General features: G+C 44.8%; 1 protein-coding gene across 1 annotated transcript in view; it reads left to right on the top strand.

Annotated features, from left to right (window-relative positions):
* The window catches only part of SFXN5 (sideroflexin 5), a 367,837-nt gene that overhangs the window by 53,707 nt on the left and 292,687 nt on the right, over nucleotides 1-21,443 (top strand). Inside the window, exon 3 of the mRNA XM_073611062.1 lies at nucleotides 5,320-5,397. Within this exon, the coding sequence (XP_073467163.1) occupies nucleotides 5,320-5,397 (78 nt within the window). The remainder of the gene's footprint in view (nucleotides 1-5,319; nucleotides 5,398-21,443) is intronic.

Raw genomic sequence — 21,443 nt, 5'->3', positions numbered from 1 at the left:
TTTTTTTTTTTCTACCTGGAACTTTAACCATTGCTATTCCATATTTTTTGCATTTGCCCAGACATACACTCCGTCCATTTTTCTTTCTAGATGCTTTTTTCATGTCTCCCTTTACTGAAATACCTGCATGTAAAGCTATTCTTAGAAGGGATTCTAATTATGTGGCTGCAGTTCGGTGTATTTTTAAAAATTTGAATATGCTGCATTTTTTGGCGTTCATGGCGTCCAGCAGCTCTGTATCACAGAAAACAGAATAGTAAAAAATGCAGTCATGTACTGTATGTAAAAGATGCTGCATATGCATACATGTGAAAGGTCCTTGGAATCAACTGAAGAATAAGACCCCAAAAAATTGAAAGGCTCTTTGTCAGCCCATCTGGAAACTCCTCCATAGGTTGCTCCACCGTGTCTTTAGTCTTTTTTTGTACTAGGGATTGACCGATATCATTTTTCCCGGTGCCGATACAATATTTCGTCAACTTCTCAGGCCAATAGCCGATATTGTCTGCCGATATTCTGTTCATTTAAAAAAACATTTTTACACTTTTTTTTTAATCACTGTAAACATCCCTTGTGACAGTAATAGGCAGTGACAGGTATTCTTTATGGAGGGATCGGGGGTCTAGAAGACCCCAAATCCCTCCACTGCACTTGAAAGTATTCAAATATCAAGATCTGCATTTTTTTTATACTTTCTATTTTTTAAAACTGGCGCTTTTAAGATGCCAGTAATCCGGGAAGTCATGACATTGCTCCGAGTTACTAGATGCGGGACCTGAATGAAGCATCACATCGGCTTTGTTCGGGACTTCAGCCAGCCGGCGGACGTCCCGGCTGGTTGCTTGGGCCTCCCGGTGGGACGGGGGAGAGCACGGACGAGCGGTGGGAAAGGGGAGGGATTTCCCCTCCCGCTGTTTGTTATAACAGCCGAGCGGCTGCTGAGCCGCGTTGGTTATTACAAGAAACCTGACCGCCCCCTTTAAAAAAAAGGTACCGTGTTTTTATCGCAGCTGCATGCATCACACCGGTAAAATCCCTTGAAGTAATATCGGTCTAGTTTGCGACCGATACCGTCTCCCCCCCCCCAGAAAATGCTGATATCGGCCTGCAATAATCGGCCTTACCAATAATCGGTTGATCCCTACTTTGTACACCCCATAGGCCACACCTCTGGGTCTCAAGTCCAGAGGTCTCTAAACTTTCTAAACAAAGGGCCAGTTTACTATCCTTCAGACTTAAGGGGGGCCAGACTGTGGCCATTGGGAGTAGAAAAGGTCCCAACATCAGTGGGAGGAATTGTGCCCCATTATTGATGTCAGTTGGAGAAATAATGCCCCATTGTTGGTGTCAGTAGGAGGAATAGTGCCCCGTCATTGTTGAGCAAGTTATGTCAGCTCTAGTCCATGCTCTGTCTTCCCCATGATCTATCCCTCCTCTGATTGCCCCATTGAGCTCAGGAGTATTGAGACAAAGAGGTCCTGACACTTTCAAAAAAAGGGCCAGTCTCTTTCACGTTTTAGGAGGGGCTAAACTGTGGCCAATAGGAGCATAAAAAGCTCTAGTGTCAGTGGGAGTAAACAACCCTCCTAGCTTGGCAGTGAGTTGGAGTAAAAAGATCCCACAGGGTTGGTGATCAGTGGGAGTAAAAATTACCTAGTGCCTGAGATTAGTGAAGGAGGAATATTTATCACTGATGTCAGTGCAAGGAACCAAACCCCATTGTTGGCATCCGTGTATGGAATGGTACCTCATTGTTGGCATCCGTGTAAGGAATGGTGCCCCATTGTTGGCATCCGTGTAAGGATTGGTGCCCCATTGTTGGTGTCAGTAGGAGGAATAGTGCCCCATCATTGGTGTCAGCTGGGGCAATAGTGCCCCATCATTGGTATCAGTGGGAAGAATAGTGCCCAATCCTTGGTGTCAGAGGGAGGACTAATGCTCCATTATTGGTGTCAATGGGAGGACGAATGCCATGTTTTTAGTATCAGTCGGAGGAATAGTACCCTATCATTGGTATCACTGGGGGGAATAGTGCCCCCTCATTGGTGTCGATGGGGGGAATAGTGCCCCCTCATTGGTGTCGATGGGAGGAATAGTGCCCCCTCATTGGTGTCGATGGGAGGAATAGTGCCCCCTCATTGGTGTCGATGGGAGGAATGGTGCCCCCTCATTGGTGTCGATGGGAGGAATGGTGCCCCCTCATTGGTGTCGATGGGAGGAATGGTGCCCCCTCATTGGTGTCGATGGGAGGAATGGTGCCCCCTCATTGGTGTCGATGGGAGGAATGGTGCCCCCTCATTGGTGTCGATGGGAGGAATGGTGCCCCCTCATTGGTGTCGATGGGAGGAATGGTGCCCCCTCATTGGTGTCGATGGGAGGAATGGTGCCCCCTCATTGGTGTCGATGGGAGGAATGGTGCCCCCTCATTGGTGTCGATGGGAGGAATGGTGCCCCCTCATTGGTGTCGATGGGAGGAATGGTGCCCCCTCATTGGTGTCGATGGGAGGAATGGTGCCCCCTCATTGGTGTCGATGGGAGGAATGGTGCCCCCTCATTGGTGTCGATGGGAGGAATGGTGCCCCCTCATTGGTGTCGATGGGAGGAATGGTGCCCCCTCATTGGTGTCGATGGGAGGAATGGTGCCCCCTCATTGGTGTCGATGGGAGGAATGGTGCCCCCTCATTGGTGTCGATGGGAGGAATGGTGCCCCCTCATTGGTGTCGATGGGAGGAATGGTGCCCCCTCATTGGTGTCGATGGGAGGAATGGTGCCCCCTCATTGGTGTCGATGGGAGGAATGGTGCCCCCTCATTGGTGTCGATGGGAGGAATGGTGCCCCCTCATTGGTGTCGATGGGAGGAATGGTGCCCCCTCATTGGTGTCGATGGGAGGAATGGTGCCCCCTCATTGGTGTCGATGGGAGGAATGGTGCCCCCTCATTGGTGTCGATGGGAGGAATGGTGCCCCCTCATTGGTGTCGATGGGAGGAATGGTGCCCCCTCATTGGTGTCGATGGGAGGAATGGTGCCCCCTCATTGGTGTCGATGGGAGGAATGGTGCCCCCTCATTGGTGTCGATGGGAGGAATAGTGCCCCCTCATTGGTGTCGATGGGAGGACTAGTGTTCCAAGGGCTGGTTAAAGGCAAAGGGCTCCAATTGGTTTGAGAGCTGCAATGTGGAAAGCACTTACTTAGACCATCCTCTGTCTGCCTCATAGGCCACTACTCCATTATTTTACCCCCTCTTTTGTCTGGTTCATAGGTCCATTCTTTTTTACTTTATGGTTTCTTACTATAGCAATATCCTTTATTGCTATACTGAAATCATTTCACTGACATTGAGTCAAATCTGAAGAGTTGCTTTAACCACATTTTATCCTTTTCCCCATAAAAGTGTTGATTTATTGAGATCTTGTATAGGTGTGTAATCTAATTTTCACATAAAATGAACATTTAACCACTGAAAACCCCGTTTCTAATAAATCATTATTTTATCTCATGAATTTTTATTTTGTCATGACCCCAAATGACTCCCCTGTGGACAGGAGACATCTTGTGCATTCAGCAAATGAGATTTAGCATTCAAAATACTACAAAAAAGTGCAAATAATGTGCAATGCAGTTATGTCAAGTGATGCATGTGATAAATTGTCATAAAAATCGGTAAATAAGACCCTGATAAATGTACTCCACGTGTTTTGTGTTTTTTTTTTCTTGCTTGACCCATTGATCTTTAAATTCAACTCCGGGAGATTTTAAAATCCTCCTGTGCAGTGTGGCTGTGCCTGTACAGCAAGGGTTAGAGTGGTTGTAAGCCTGAGACGTGAAAAGCATATCCCTCTATAGTGTGTACTTCTCTCAATCCAGAACACTAAGTGTCATTTCTGCCTCCTTCCTCTGCTATCAGCAGGAGTCAATTCTGACCAGTTTTCCTGACACCAAGAGAAAAAAGGTGACATGGGAGGGAGTTCCAGCACCCACTGTGATTGACAGCCTCAGCTCTGTTCCTGTGTGCTGTGTGAAAGGGGGGGGGGGGTCTCTTTCCTCCAATCAGCGCTCAGAACCCTCCTCACTGAGCTCTGCAGAGTGTCACTTCTCCGCCCACTTTTTTCTGACTGCTCAAAAAATGCTGGACTTCAAGCAGATGTAGAGAAGAGAAGACTACAGATAAACAGATACAACTTATGTAAGAGGATTTGTTTCATCTCTTTGTATCACCTGAGGCCAGTCACTTCACTGGGTATATGGAAGGGTTTACAACCACTTTAACTGCACGTTCAGTCTAGGGGAGAGTAGAAGCACTTTAACTTGATCGATCGTCTGCTCAGCACTCCCCCTGTGCTCTGGCAGTGGTCTGTTCCTGTCAGAAACCATGAAATCAGGCCGAGACAGAAGTACAGTTAAATCGCATTTGTTTAATAATAAAAGTAAAAAGAACGTAGTTATATACATAGCCAAAGTTCAGTAACTGGAACGGATAGTCAGCCAAGCCAGAAGTCAGGGATCAATGTAGTAGAACATCATGCAGGATCTGGAACCAGAAGGGATGTCAGCACAGCAAGTGTTTTAAACAGGAACGCAGGAGATAGTCTCTGTGATGTTGACCAAGGCAAAGGCAGAGATCCACTGGGCTGAACGGCTTAAGTAGGCAGGACTGACGAGCAGGATATCATCAACAGCTGAGTAACTGTGGAGAGATAGGAGCTGGCAATTAGCCGACAGCTGAGTGGCCAGCTCAGAGAAGGAAGGGCTGAGCCCAGCCCTGACAGTTCCTTGGCATCATCACGATGGACTCTGCAATGGTTGTGATTATGGGATGTTGCGATGATGGGAAAAGAACAACAAGGCTGCACACCATCAGAAACGATCCAACGTAATTTATTGTTCCAACAAAAAGTCAAGGACAGCCACCAAGACTGTGGCTGTCCTTGGCTTTTTGTTGGAACAATAAACTCCGTTGGATTGTTTCTGGTGGTCTGCAGCATTTTTCTTCTATTCCTATTGACATTGGTTAGCGAGCCGTGGCTTGCACCCAGCATATCCGGATTGTGCTGATTCACTCACCTGGAGCAGCGGTTTCTCCTTCTGGATTCCTATGGTTGTGATGATGTTAGGACCTTAGACTGCTGGAGCATGAGGGAGAAGACATTGGGGGACCAGATTAGTAGCATGGAGGAGGTAAGTAGTTCTTCTTACCTATGACCCCTTAGGCCTATATGAGCAATTGGACATGACCGTGTGGGTGCATTCTTGCGCTTCCCGTTGGCTGATCAGACGACACGGATAGTGTGGTATAAATTAAACCTCCTTGTGTTTTTCAGAGTCGCCTTAAGGAGGCCGTACAGCTTCTGGAGGATTATAAACATGGAACACTGCCCCCCGGAGTCTCCAATTCAGAGGTAGGTCTGCGAACTGTAGTTATGTGTGTGTGTATATGTCCGTTTAGCCATCGGCGATTCTATTGGCCAGCTCACTGGGCTACATGTCTGATACACTTGAGAGCCATTTCCATACAATTTTCTTGGTGGGTTTTTTCCCGAGGTGGATCGCCAGGTCTTTCCTCAGCTGTCCCCAGTTGTCCAGGCTTGGCACCAGCAAAGTAAGATGTGATAACGCATGTGTATAGCCACACCGGGACCTATCTTCAAATGGTATGCATTAAGAGTGCATCCACTCCCGAAATCTTCTATGTTGGACTTCCTTGCCTCTTAACAGGGGTGGTTCAACATCTCCTAGCATTAAAAGCCAAATTACATTCTGCCTCCTGGCTTCCACTTGCTTCTCAGTCCTCAGACCCAGGTGCATACCCTCTAGCAAGGAAAACGGGTGTATAGGCGCTGCAACCTTCCCACATAAAAGCTCCGCCGGGTGCTCAGACCTTGAGGCAGCTGACACCTCCAACGTACCAGAATAAAGGAAAGGGATGGTCGGCACTCAGGATGACATCCAAAATGGTATTTCTTTATTAAATACATGTACAAAGCTGTAAAACAGCCTACGCGTTTCGGACATTAGTCCTTAGTCATGGCCATATTTGATAGACATGTGCAATTCGTTTAGTTCCAAATTCGTTTTTTAATGAATTTAGACAAATTCGTTAATTCCGAAATATTCGAATTCCCAAATTTTTTTGGGAAAAAATCTGAAAATTCAAAAACCCGAAAATTCTAAAATCTGAAATAATAACTAACAATAACTTAACTATTACTAACTATTAAATTATAGGTATTGGAATTTCCTTTCAAATTTGGCTGTTATTGAACGTAACGAATTTATCTGAAGTTACCAATTATCCGTAATAATGCCGCATCTAAACAAATGGAACGTAACGAATTAATAATAATAAATAATAATAAAAATGTATTATTATTTATTATTATTTTGTTGCATTCCATTTGTTTAGATGCGGTATTTGTTATTTTGGATAATTCGTAACTTCAGATATTTGTATTCGGTACGTTCACTAACAGCCAAATTTGAACGGAAATTTTAATACCTATTTTCGAATTTACAAATTTACGAATTCCGAATTTACAAATCTTTCGAATTAACGAATTCCTAGAATATACGAATTCCTAGAATTTACAAATTTTTTGAATTTATGAATTTTTCAAATTCCGAATTTCTGAATTCCGAATTTCGAATTTTTAGAATTTTCAAATTTTACGAATTTTATGAATTTTTCAAATTTTACGAATTTACAAATTTTTTGAATTTACGAATACCGAATTTACAAATCTTTTTTTTTTTTTTTAATTTTTCGAATTTACGAATTTTAAATTTTACGAATTTTTCGAATTCCGAATGTCTGAATTCCGAATTTACGCATTTTTCGAGCAGTGCACATGTCTAATATTTAATAAAGAAATACCATTTTGGATGTCCTCCTGAGTGCCGACCATCCCTTTCCACACCCTCTAGCAGCTCCCGCTGCACTGGCTCACCCTCTCTTGGATAAAGCCCCAAGCCACAGTTGCTCCCAAACCAAAAGGTCTTGTGCACTGCTGGTTGTCAACAAGTTGGGGTTGGAGGCTTCATCCCCACTTAAGATTCTACAAATCCTCTGGGCTCCAGGACCCGAAAACAGGATATTCCAAGCTCAGAGAAAACCGACCAGCCTGTTTTCTCTCTACAGGGCACATATCCTAGAGACCCTCACTTTAATGACCCTGGGTGACACCAGTACCTTTTTGTGATCCAGTCCCACCTCTGGTTGAGGATTCCTTGCAGGCCAAATTACATTCCTAACTGCCTTTTTTACATCATGAGAGGGCTAGCCTGTTACAATGCATACTAGGGCCAGTTGAGCTGCTTGCAGACTGCCCCACCGCAACCGCTGTGTGCTAGATCACATATCTGGTACGAGATTAGTGCTTCTGGGTATGGCACGCTCCCGCCGCCCCGGCTGTGCTGTGATTTGTTACAGCACAAGCCGATCAGCAGGTCCCAGCCAATGATTGATTCTGTCATTCACGGACAGAGAGCTCTGTGTTGTAAACAACACAGATCTCTGTACACTGACAGGCGATCTCACTGTTTTTGTATGCCCTGCAAAGTAGGGAAAAAAACAAGATTGCTTAGTGAAAGCAGCACACATTACACACAGTACACTTTGTTGGGTACACAGTTAACCCCTTGATTGGCCCTAGAGCAGAGGTTGGCAACCTGGGGCCCTCCAGCTGTTGCTGAACTACAAGTCCTATCATGCCTCTGGGAGTAATTGTAACTGCCAGCCTTGCAATGCCTCATGGGAAATGTAGTTCCACAACAGCTGGAGGGCCCCAGGTTGCCTACCCCTGCCCTAGAGGTTAACCCCTTCCCAACCAGTGCCATTGGTACAGTGTCGGTGTATAGTATTAGCACTGATCACTGTATTAGGCTCCTTTCACACTTGTGCGACTTGGGACTTCAAAGTTATCGCGACAAGTCGTACCCCGTGATGGTCAAGATGGGGGGTAAATCCTGCCTGAGGGCAAGTGAGTAGACAGGAGCCAATAAATCCACCAACATGTCTTGTGTGTGAAGAGTTCCCAGAGAACACACAAGCACTGGGAGAACATGCAAACTCCATGCAGGTTGTGTACTGGCTGAGATTTGAACTGATGACCCCTGTGCTGCAAGGCGTAAGTACTGACCACTAAGCTGCTGTTCCCCCCGATTCTTGGTTACTGATGCATTATAAACATGGAACACTGCCCCCTGCAGGCTGCAATACAGAGGTGAGACTGTGAACCTACATTCAGTCTATAAATGTAGACATTTTTTGTCAAGCCTGTTCACACTTTAAAGAGGAACTGCAGTCTGCTCACATAATTTGTAATAAAAACATCTTTGCCATTCTGAAGCTTCCCTCCAACCACTTTGCATATTATTTTATATATACTGTGATTCTGTACTTGCCAAATATGCTGCAGAAATCTCCCTCCACTGAGTCTGGCTGCAGCCATTTTAACTATGGGCAACTGAAGCTGCTGCCTGTTCACTTCCTGGATTTACAGAGGCACACCTCTGGCTCTGCAGCTCTCATTGGCCCTCTTTTGACTCATCTCCCCTCCCTTCCTGACAAACTCTCAGAGGGAGTGAGAGAGAGAGCTGTGCATGATGTCATAATCCTAGGCTAATGACCAGACAAGAAACAGTAAGTGGGCTGTATAAGGGATTTACTGGCAGAAAAAAAAAATGTTTTACTATCCAAAGATAAAACAACAACAAGGGCAGAAGATTTAATAGATGGAAAGATAAAAAAATGACTGAAGGTCCACTTTAAAGCAAACTGAAGCCAAACTCCAGCTCACACTTTAGAATCAGTTACAGCAAAACATTTTCTTTCCTTTTGAGATAAAGGTTTTATATAAATAAATAAAAGCTGATCATTGTAAGCGTCCCTGCTAGTCTTAGATGGTTTGTCTCATCCCTGTAACTGGTACAGCTGGAGAGCTTGTTCTTTTGAATAACCAGACTTTGACCCCTATCACACTGACAGTTCCCGCCCTTAGCACTAAAGCGCCACTCGTTTTAGAGGCTCTTTACCACTGTTTTAGCTGCGCCTTTCGGCCGCTAGTGTGTTAACCCCAAAAAAAAAAAATTTTCATTAACATTTTTAACAGGAGGGTCACATGGTACTTCAGGTTCTTCTTCTTTTTTTCTCTTCGCTTTTTCTCCAGGCTGGGATGTCCATACTAATGCAGTGAATGAAGGACACTGTTGTGATGTCCCCTTGGTCTTCAGGGTTTAGTGTCCTCAGTCTTCAGGGTTTCAGGTTCTAAATCTTCAAAGTTCAGTGTCCTCAGTCTTCCGAGTTTAGTGTCCTGTAACTCCTGTCTTCCAGGTTATGTGTCCTCCATCTTCTGTGTTTTCCCCTCAGTCCTTAGTCTTTCCAACTAAGTGTCCTCAGTCCTCCGTCTTCAAAATTGAGTGTGCTATGTCCTCAGTCTTCAGGGTTTAGTGTCCTCACTTCTTCCAGCTGAACTTCCTGTATCATCTGTCTTCCAGGTCAAGTGTCCTCAGTCTGTTGGGTTTTGTTTCCTCAATCCTTAGTCTTCCCAACTAAGTGTCCTGTGTCCCCCCCTGTTTTCGGGGTTTAGTATCCCCTGTATCAAACAAATGGCCCCTGCCCCCACCTATAACTGACCTTCACAGCAAGGAGAACATGGAAGGGGAACACATGAAAGACAAAAACAGAACATTCCATAGCTCAACTCACCAACCAGTCTGCCAACTGACCAAATAAACCTGTCCAACAGTCTGCGTTAAAAACAGGGGTTTAGTTAGCACGCATTTGCAAACGCATGCATAAGCTGCAAGGTCTCTTCACGGCACCCTGTGTATGCCTCCAGGCCCACCTGCCCCTCATCTATCCATTTAATGCATGTGCTTCCATTGTGGAGACGCTTATAAATTCAGTAGTGTTAAGACTGCAAGCTTTATACACAGGGTGACGTGAAGAGGCCTTGTAGCTTATACATGCATTTTCAAATGCGTGCTAACTAAACCCCTGTTTTTAACGCAGACTTTTGGACAGGGTTATTTGGTCAGATGGCAGACTGGTTGGTGAGTTGAGCTATGGAATGTTCTGTTTTTGTCTTTTTAGTGTCCCCTGCCCTTAGTCTTACAAGTTGAATGCCCTGTGTCTTGTGTCTTCTGGGTTATGTGTCCTTAGTCTTCTGGCTTTAGTTTCCTCAGTCTTTAGTCTTCCCAGCTGATAGCCCTTAGTCCTCAGTCTTTAAAGCTTAGTATCCTCAGTCCTCAGACTTCCAAGTTGAACATCCTTAGTCCTCAGTCTTTAAAGCTTAGTATCCTCAGTTTTTCTTGTTGTGTCCATAGTTCATCTTCTGAGTTTAATGTCCCCAGTCTTCCAGGTTGAGTGTCTGCAATCTTCAGTCTTCCTGGTTGTGTTTTGTCAGCCCTCAGTCTTCTGGATTTAGTGTTTCCAGTCCTCAATCTTCCGGATTGAGTGTCCTAAGTCTTCCAGGTTGCGTGCCCTCAGTCACATCATTCAACCCAGAAGACTGAGGACATCTAGTGGTGAAGAACAGGTACTGTGGGAACCAGCTCTGGATTAAAGCGGAGTATTGCAGCCACTGTGGCTTTTTTTTTTTTTTCAATTTAATTTGGAGTTAAAGTATGTTTTGTTGACATAAAGTGTTGTGTATGCTGAAGCCTGCATTCACACTTGCGTAGCATGGTAATTTTTGTGCGTGTTCATGAAGCACAAAGAAAAACACGCTGCACTTGAGGTGCAATGCTTTGCTAAGGGCACCACTAATCTTGGGAAGCTGTGTGGTGACAAAAAAGTCGAAAAAATACTCAAACCTAAAAATGATTGCTTCTTTGCTTCATTTGTCATGCGTAGGGCAGCCCATTAAAATACATGGGCTAATATGTGAAAATGCATATGCAGTATGTGCGACGTTTGGTGTTGAGCTACAGTAGTGTGATTGGAGGCTTAAAAGCATTAAATAAAGGATATAACATACAATCTGCAACCACAAGGACCAGTAAAATATTCCCAACTGTCTGTTCATTCCCTCTTTGAGCCGTTTAGATTTTCATAGACACGATCAGAGTATTGAAGAGAACCGAATGTCGAATGATCTAGATTGATGCTTGTATGACACACTATCGGTTAGAATTCTGAAACCATCCCATTCTGTCTTTCTTTTCTTGTCTGAAGTTCCATAAAGTGACATTTTGTCTGCGTCCTGGCAGATATCGATCTCCTAACCAGCATGGCCGTGTCATCCACCAGCATGGAAGTGTATTGTGTGCACAGTCCATCTCCTTTGTGTTCCCCGCTCGGCCAGACAGTGTCATGTAAATATGTGTGACACGCGGCAATCTGAGCTCTTTGTTGCTGTCAGGCTCTTTTTGTAAAGAAGTGTTATATTGATGTTGTTTGAAAGCTCCTAAAGTGGTCCTTTCAGTAACTTTAGAAGCCTGCACAAATAAATTCCTGACATGTCACAATACAGAGAAACAATCATTTAAAGCTGCACTGAATTCTGATTATTTTTTGCCTACCGTACCCTACAGTTAGCAGCACAGTGTAAAAAAAGGTAGAGGTTTTGTACATCAAGGTAACATTTGTTGAAATGATTGCCCTCAAAAAATTTGAAAATGTAAAGAATGCTGGCATCGGTCTAGGTAAAGAGTAGGTATCCCTGAGGGATGGAGCCCCAAAGTTTAAGTCATTCGGGTAGGGTTGGGCTTGGAAAGAGGTATGGGTAAAGGGTAGGAGGGGGAAGGAAAGGGAGCACACACTGGCCTACAGGAGGAGGAGGTCGGCCTCCAAGCTAGGAGGGAAAAGGTGTGAAAGCCAGGGATACCATGTCCCCAGATAGTTATCCACTTCATCTGATAGTTTGGCTTCAATTTTCTTATGAAGCAGTACCTGGTGAATTATAGATCTAGTTTCTGCAATGAAAAGGGTAGGTATTTCCCAGGCCTTACCTATAGTTTGTTTTGCCGCTGTAAGGACATGGAGCAGCAGCTTGAGTTTTACTTGGAGAAGACAAGGTTGCCCGCGGGGCAGCTCCATGTACCAGCAAGTCAGGACCTCACAATTGGTCCTCCCAACAAAGGGCCAGTTTACTGTCTTTCATACTTGGGGGGGGGGGCTGGGCTGTGACCAGTGGAAGTAGAAAATGTCCTGGCTTCCAGTGTAAACAATGCCTTATCTTTGGTGTCAGTTGGATAAATAATGCCCCATGGTTGGTGTCAGTTGGGGGATTAGTGCCCCTTTGTTGGTGTTAGTTGGAGGAATAGTATCCCATTGTTGGTGTCAATAGAGGAAATTCTGCCCCATCGTTGGTGTCGGTGGAAGGAATAATGGCCCATCGGTATCAATGGGAGGAATTATTCCCCATCAGTTATGTCAGTGAAAGAGATCATGCCCTACTGTTGGTGTCAATGGAAGGAATTTTTCCCAATCACTGGTGTCATTGGGAGAAATAGTGCCCCATTGCTTGTGTCAGTTGGAGGAATGGTACCCCATTGTTGGTGTAATTTGGAGGAATAGTATCCCATTGTTGGTGTTAATGGAGGAAATTCTGCCCCATCGTTGGTGTCTGGAAGGAATAGTGGCCCATCGTTGGTATCAATGGGAGGAATTATTCCCCATCATTTATGTAAATGAAAGGGATTATGCCCCACTGTTGGTGTCAATGGAAGGAATTTTTCCCAATCACTGGTGTCATTGGGAGGAATAGTGCCCCATTGTTTGTGTCAGTGAATGGAATAGTGCCCCGTTGTTTGTGTCAGTGGATGGAATAGTGCCCCAAGGGCCGGATAAAGGCAAGCAGAGGGCTGCAGTTTGGAGACCACTGTTGTAGAAGAAGAGATGGAACTTCAAGGTGGGCAGAAGAAAAATTGGGATCTATGGAATGGAAATTTCAGGAATAATATAGAAATGTCTTGGTAGGTGCTGGGATTCTTCTTTAGATGGTACCACCTAAGTCAAGATGACCCCAATATTATGTTTCAGCATATCTACTTTATTATTTATTTTTTATTGTCTTTAATCTATAATTGGGTACCTTCCTATTCGAAGGAACGTATGCGCCCAGCGTTCTACACATGTGAGATCTGCGTCACGCTTGTTCTGGCTCCCCCGTTTTTCATTCGGTTTTTGAAATGTTTGAGGAACATATTGTGCATAAATATTTATGTTAATGTGTAAATGCTATTACCATCTCGCGGAAAGCTAGATGTGAAAAGTATATTAAATTGGTGCAACTGACAACACACTAATTGATTTGAGGCAGAATCGACGCGGGTTTTTATGAACAAGAACGCCTTGTTCTACTCTAATTAAAAAATCATCAGAGGCCCGTTTTTAACAAGGGCAGAAGGTGACGCGTTCTTGGGATATGGCAGAATCCCGTTTCGTATCTCCTTTGGCGGAGTATCTGTCAGCACCTCAGAAGTGCTCCGTCTTCCACCGCTCGAGTTTTTCTCTGTAGACGGAACTTTTGTTGTTTTGAGACAGAGAAACGGCAACGTATTGATGGGATCCTGGTTATAGTATTTAATTCATATAGCTGTGGTATTTTCTGCGGCACTTTACATGGGGCATAAAGCCAATCAGATTTTTGCTCTTAGGAGAGTCCCTCTGGTATGAGGACCAGTGACAAAACTATTACTTTATTATATTTATTACTATTATTATACATTTATATAGTTGTTACATGTTCTTTAGAACATTACAGAGAACACTGAGCCATTCACATTAGCCTCTGTACCAGAAGAGCTTACACTTTAATAATATTAACACAAAAATCTTTTTTTTTTTATCATTAGTTGAAGTGGTAGAAGTATATAGCTCTGACATATTCTGTAAACCCTATATGGTAAACATTGCACCGTTTTAACAAAAAGAACGTTTCTTTATTGAAACAAAGGCATGGTACAAATTCACAAACACACATGGACAGGACTAGAGAACTCAACGTTCGCATCAGGTAAACCGATAAACACAAGGCTAAAGGTATAACCCATAGGGAAACCGATGGCCAAACCCAAGCTTGACCAAAGTAAGGTATTGCAGCCATATCAGCAACCTGACCAAAGGTTCGAGGAGAGAAGGCCTCCTCCTAGGCTGTCCATGGCTGCCACACCTTGTCAAACTTCCTAGGGCAGTTCTTATTGATGTAGGTCAGTTTGTACATAGGAAGAACAGCATTGATAGATTTTTCCCATGAACCTACGGAGGGAGGGGAACGTGCATCCCACTTAAGAATGATTTCCCTTTTAGCATAATAGAAGAGATAGGCTAGCAATAGTTTGCTGCATCTAGACCTCTGCTCGTCGTCTTCAATTCCCAACAGAGCCAGTTCTGGAGAAACCGGGAGAGTCAGCTGAAGACAATACTTAATGAGTTCCACTACCTTCTCCCAAAACCAAGCTTTCCTCGGACAGCTCCAGAACATATGGATATACGTGCCTACACTGTTACCACATCTGGGGCATTCCTGTGACCACTGGGGGTAGATTCTGCGCAGTCTCTGGGGAGTATATTATACCCTGTGTAAAAACGTAACCTGTATCAACTTATCACATGAGGAAATCAACAACTTTGTACTATCTTCAAGACAGTCCTCCCAGTCCTCCCTGTCTAAGTCAGAAAGGTCGGCTTTCCACATGTCCCTGAACCTACCCACCTTAGGGGAGTCCACACTCAGCAAAGCCAGGTAGAGAGCAGACAACAGTTTAGATCAGAGGTCTCCAAACTATGGCCCTCCAGTTGTTCAGGAACTACAATTCCCATCATGCCTAGTCATGTCTGTGAATGTCAGCGTTTTTACAATGCCTTATGGGACGTGTAGTTCTGCAACAGCTGGAGCGCCTTAGTTTGGAGATCCCTGGTTTAGATAACGAATCCTGAGCTAGTAGTTCTTCTATGGGGTCCATAGGCTGCACCATTCACATTAGTCTCTGCACCACAGGAGCTTACGCTCTAATGTCCCACCACGGGCGTACACTATTATACATTTAAATAGCTCTGAAGTTCTGCCAACACTGTAAGGGGGGGGGGGGGGGGGCTTTCTTCCTTCAAGCCATAAATGTAGGGGGCATTGTTCCCACTGACTCCCGGTGCATTGTTTTAGCCAGTGGTTCCCCAAAAATATTTTCATGGGTTCGTCTGGGATAAATAGATTGAGAAACACTGCTCTAATGTCTCCACCACAGTCACATATTTTTTATATTTTTATATGGCTCTGACATATTTCGAGGTGCTGTATCAAGAACGCTAGTCAGTCACGTCAGTATTTGAATTACATGAGCTTGCACTCGAAAGTCTCCAAGCACACACTATTTTTATACATTTATATAACTTTATATAGTCTGAAGTGCTGTACAGAGATTGAGTCATATATATAAGTCTGTGTACTTTGTAGAACCACCTTTTCACTGCAATTACAGCTCCAAGTCTTTTTGGGGATGTCTCTACCAGCTTTGCACATCTAGAGAGGGACATTTTTGCCCATTCTTCTTTGCAAAATAGCTCAAGCTCTGTCAGATTGGATGGAGAACGTCTTTGAACTGTAATTTTCAAGTCTTGCCACAGATTCTCAATTGGATTTAGGTCTGGATTTTGACTGAACCATTCTAACACATGAATATGCTTTGATCTAAACCATTCCATTGTAGCTCTGGCTGTATGTTTAGGGTCATTGTCCTGCTGGAAGGTGAACCTCCGCCCCAGTATCAAGTCTTTTGCAGACTCTAATGCAGCGTACACACAAGCGGACTTTTCTATCGGACTGGTCCCACGGACCGAGTCCAGTGGACAATCCGATTGTGTGTGGGCTTCATCGGACCTTCATCTGACTTTTCCAGTCGAAAATCTGACGGACTTTAGATTTGAAACGCGCTTCAAATCTTTCCAACGGACTTGAGTCCGGTCGAAAATCGTCTGTATGCTAGTCTGGACGAAAAACCACGCTAGGGCAGCTGTTGGCTACTGGCTATCAACTTCCTTATTTTAGTCCGGTTGTACGTCATCGCGTACGAATCCGTCGGACTTTGGTGTGATCTTGTGTAGGCAAGTCCGTTTGTTCAAAAGTCCGTTGGAAAATCCATCGGATCAGTCCGGTCGAAAAGTCCTCCCGTGTGTATGCGGCATAACAGGTTTTCTTCTAAGATTGCCCTGTATTTGGCTCCATCCATCTTCCTATTAACTCTGACCAGCTTCCCTGTCCCTGCTGAAGAAAAGCATCCCCACAATATGATGCTGCCACCACCATGTTTCACGGTGGGGATGGTGTGTTCAGGGTGATGTGCAATATTAGTTTTCCGTCACACATATCGTTTTGCTTTTAGGCCAAAAAGTAAAATTTTGGTCTAATCTGACCAGAGCACCTTCTTCCACATGTTTGCTTTGTCCCCACATGGCTTCTGGAAAACTGAAAACAGGACTTCTTATGGGTTTCTTTCAACAATGACTTTCTTCTTGCCACTTTTCCATAAAGGTCAGATTTGTGGAGTGTACGACTAATAGTTGCCCTGTGGACAGATTCTCCCACCTGAGCTGTGGATCTCTGCAGCTCCTCCAGAGTTACCATGGACCTCTTGTGTGCTTCTCTGATGAATGGTCTCCTTGCCCGGCCTGTCAGTTTAGGTGGACGGCCATGTCTTGGTAGGTTTGCAGTTGTGCCATACTCTTTTCATTTTCGGATGATGGATTGAACAGTGCTCCGTGAGATGTTCAAAGCTTGGGATATTTTTTTATAACCTATCCCTTCTTTAATCTTCTCCACAACTTTATCCCTGACCTGTGTGTTCCTTGGCCTTCATGTTGCTGTTTGTTCACTAAGGTTCTCTAACAAACCTCTGACGGCTTCACAGAACAGCTGTATTTATACTGAAATTAAATTACGTAGGTGGACTCTATTTGCTAATTAGGCGACTTCTGAAGGCAATTGGTTCCACCAGATTTTAGTTAGGGGTATCAGAGTAAAGGGGACTGAATACAAATGCCCCCCACACTTTTCACATATTTTTTTTTTTTTATTTTTTAAATGTTGAAACTCCTTTATCATTTTCTTTCCACTTCACAATTATGTGACACTTTGTGTTGGTCTATCACATAAAATCCCAATAAAATACATATATGTTTTTGGTTGTAACATGACAAAATGAGAAAATGTCAAGGGGGTATGAATACTTTTTATTTACGGCACTGTAGTGCTGACATATTCTGCAGTGCTGTACAGAGAACACTGAGCTATCACATCAGTCTGTGCTTGCACTCTAATGTCTCTACCACAGGCACATAGTATAGCTCTGACATATTCTGGAGTGCTGTACAAAGAACATTGAGCCATCTCTGTACCAGAGGAGCCAACACTTACCTTACCACCACTACATTTATATGACTCTAACATAGTCTGCAGTGTGGTACATAGAATGCTTACATCTGTGTTTGCTGTAGAAGAACTTGCGATCTATTGCCCCCCCCCCCCCCCCTCTATTAAAAGAAAAATAGACATGCTTGCCCTTCTAATTAATTTTCCAATGACTCTCTTGCAGTCAGAGTAGCCATACACACCTTCATCCCTCCCCCATGTATCTCCACCAATTGATATCACCATCGGCAATGCTCTACTTATGTGCGGCACCCGTGGGCTCATTTAAGGCCCATTAACACTTGCGCGACTTGTCATGCGACTTTGGACATCACAAGTAGCAGCCTATTGTTTGCAATGGCACCTGCTCAGATCAGTGCGACTTAAGGTCACAGCGATTGTGAAAAGGTGCCTGCACTACTTTCATCTGACTTTATACTCTCTGGACCAAAGTCGCATTAAAGTCACACCAAAAGTCGCATTAAAATCACAATCCAAAGTTGCACTGGAAATGGTGCGGACTTTGGAGACTCGTCAATGGGAATGGAGCCTTATGGGGCTCTCAGCCCGAGACAAACCAGGAATTCGGTATCCCTCACCTCCTACTCTTCCTGAAATACCACCAAAGATATACTACTTTATTTTCTTCTTCCTTTTTTTTTTTTTTTTTTTTTTTTTTTTTTTTTAGGTATCTGTAAAGATAAGGGCAAGTGGCCCTTATCTAATGTCAAGTAGCTTTTAATCTGATCAGTTTATAAAAGGTTTCCTTCCAAGCAGAACTTCAAAGAGCTCTTCATGTGGGTCACCTGAAGAAAGGTCACCATGGATAATCTGTCAGAATTCCTCGCATTGATAACATAGCCATACAGATAGCCATACAGGGGGGGAGTCATCTGTACGTCATATGAGGGTGTTTTTCACTCCTCATCAATAGCTGTCATTCTCCTTATAAGCTGCCACTGTAATATTAATGGCCTTCACCGACAGGTCTGACCTGGCTTAGCTCGGGAGGTGTTTTGGAGAGTAACCGAGAGTTCTCTGCCGCTATCTCCTACATGATGATCGGCAGATTACAGAGTTTTATGGATTAAGCTGCACCTTCACGTCTCGGATCACCCCAATTCCTGCACCTTCACGTCTAGGATAACCCCAATTCCTGCACCTTCACATCTCAGATCACCCCAATTCCTGCACCTTCACATCTCAGATCACCCCAATTCCTGCACCTTCACATCTCAGATCACCCCAATTCCTGCACCTTCAAACCTCAGATCAACCCCAATCCCTGTACCCTCACCACATCTCCCCAATTCCCGCATTTTGACACCTTACATCGCCCCAATTTCCACACCTTACATCTCCCCAATCCCTGCATCTTCACACCTCAACCCCAATTCCTGCACCCTCGCACCTCAACCCCAATTCCTGCACCCTCACACCTCAGATCAACCCCAAATCCTGCATCTTCATACCTCAGATTAGCCCCAATTCCTGCACCTTCACACCTCAGATCACCCCCAATCCCTACATCTTCACACCTCAGATCATGCCCAATTCCTGTACCATAAAACGTTAGATCACCCCCAATTCCTGCATCCTTACACCTCAGATCAGTCCCAGTTTCTGCACCTTCACCCCCCAGATTATCCTCAGGAGGGTCTGCCAGAACACTTTTGTTGTTCTCCTGTACCCCCCATTGCCCTTTTAGACCCTCTTTTGTCCTTGCGCCCTCCTGCCCAGCAATACAGGCAGGGTGTCCCCCTCTGGATCTATCGTATCAATGTACAGTAGTACAGCATACAGAATTTTCCACATACCTCTTCATACTCGGGAGATTATGTAATCTAGACTGAATCTTGCCTTGGCTCGGTGACATTTTTCATGAAGAGCTCACACACATGCAAAGTGCGTGTCAATATGTTTTCCTTTCTCAACCAATATGGCTGGGAGTACGTGTGGGAAATGTATTTATAGGTTACAGTGAAGAATGCCAGAATGGTAATCCTCCCCGCAGGGAGCGCAGACATTTCTCTGTACAGTTATATAGACTGAAAATCACGGCCTTAAAGATCAGCCAATCACATATGACCACAGGTCTGGTCCAGAGGACTCCAGGTATGGTCCGCTCCTCATTACTACTTCCTTATCTTCCTGCTAATGGCATCTGACATTACTGCCTCCTATGTTTCCGCATGCTGCACATTAAAGTGGAGCGTTCAGAAGCTTCACCTGTATATGAAAAAAATCCTGATGTCATTTTTCAGAGAAGCTCCATATTTTGGTCTAAAAGAGCCATCCATGAAATCCAATATAGTGAGTTTGATAGGAGTTTGATGAGGTCATCAGTTTGCTGCAGGCAGAAGAAGCATTTCCTCAGTCTCCTCCAGTGATTAGGCTGTACATTGTAATTTTGTAGCATGTCACAAGGTGAGAGAGGCTGCAGCAGGAGCTGATCTGTGTCAGACATTTGTGAACACAACCATAACTGTACAAGCACCAGGATATACATGAACATGTCATCTTTGAGCTGGCATCTCAGTACAGGAAATAGAAGATGATGCCTGAACACAGATGGCTCCACCCTTCTAGGGAAATTCTAGACGTATTATGGTGCCAAGTCACCTGCCCCCCCACATTCTGGCAGCATTTCATTGTGGTGTTATGACATCTGTAAATGAATAAACTACAGGTCCTATCTGCAGAAGAGGGACCCGTAGTTCTCCGTGTAACACGGGTACAATGATCACTGCACTTGTAGTCAAATGACACTTCTGGCATCTCCGTAACCGAAGGTCCTGAGGAAGCCCGGCATTATCTAACCATTTCCTCCCCAGCCTGACTGTCCCTGGCCTGCCTCTTTCATTCATTGAAGTTCTGATTTTTCTGTATCGCATGTGGTCGTTACCTACCATGGTCTGCAGCAAATGCATTTCCTGGCTGCAGGAGGTCCGGCATCATCTAGTGTCCCCCCAAGGTTGACTGTCCCTGGCCTGCCTCTTTCATTCATTGGATTTCAGTTCTTTCAATCATGGAGGCTCAGCATCACATGCGGGTGTTACCCAGCATGGTCTGCATACAGATACAGTCTGCCTAGGAACGCCCACTCCTCCAGACTGCACTGGTGCTCTGTAAACTGATGCAAGTGGTGCTCTGCAGATTCTGATGCAAGGGGTGCTCTGCGGCCTCTGATGTAAGGGGTGCTCTGCGGCCTCTGATGCAAGTGGTGCTCTGCGGCCTCTGATGTAAGGGGTGCTCTGCGGCCTCTGATGTAAGGGGTGCTCTGTGGACTCTGATGTAAGGAGTGCTCTGTGGACTGTGATGTAAGGGGTGCTCTGTGGACTGTGATGTAAGGGGTGCTCTGTGGACTGTGATGTAAGGGGTGCTCTGTGGACTGTGATGTAAGGGGTGCTCTGTGGACTCTGATGTAAGGGGTGCTCTGTGGACTGTGATGTAAGGGGTGCTCTGTGGACTGTGATGTAAGGGGTGCTCTGTGGACTCTGATGTAAGGGGTGCTCTGTGGACTGTGATGTAAGGGGTGCTCTGTGGACTGTGATGTAAGGGGTGCTCTGTGGACTCTGATGTAAGGCTTTTGGAACCTAATTTAGGAGGGAATGCTGGGAACTCTGATTTAAGTGGGGACTTTGGTGAGGAGAAGCTGCCTTACATCAGAGTTTCCCTTTACACCAGAGTCCACAGCATCCCCCTTACAAAAATAAAAATAAAAATTGCTTTGTGCTGCTAAACTGTTCAGGTTTGGCTTGAAGAAAAAGTGGCAACCTGAACCCGGCCATCAAGACATTTAGATATTTGCATAACTCCTCCCATGAGCCCGCCCACTGCTTGGACAAATCAATAAACAAAAATAAAATGTGTGCAAAGAACTTTTAATTTTTAAAGATGTATCATTTGATTATATTTTGCCCCCCAAATCCGCCCCTCCACCCCTCCGCCTCTCCGCAACATGAAATAAAAAAAATGTAAACTAAACCTTTCCATCACACACCTTAATTTACAGCCAGTGACAACACCGGGTCTCTGGGCATCGCTATGCAATGCAGGCAGATCATGGCTGGTGGGAGGGGCCAGAAGGGTGCTGTACA

Source organism: Aquarana catesbeiana, linkage group LG01, assembly GCF_042186555.1.
Source record: "Aquarana catesbeiana isolate 2022-GZ linkage group LG01, ASM4218655v1, whole genome shotgun sequence".
Taxonomy (NCBI): domain Eukaryota; kingdom Metazoa; phylum Chordata; class Amphibia; order Anura; family Ranidae; genus Aquarana; species Aquarana catesbeiana.
Note: the sequence above shows the minus strand (reverse complement) of the source record. Positions and strands in the feature narration are given on the sequence as shown.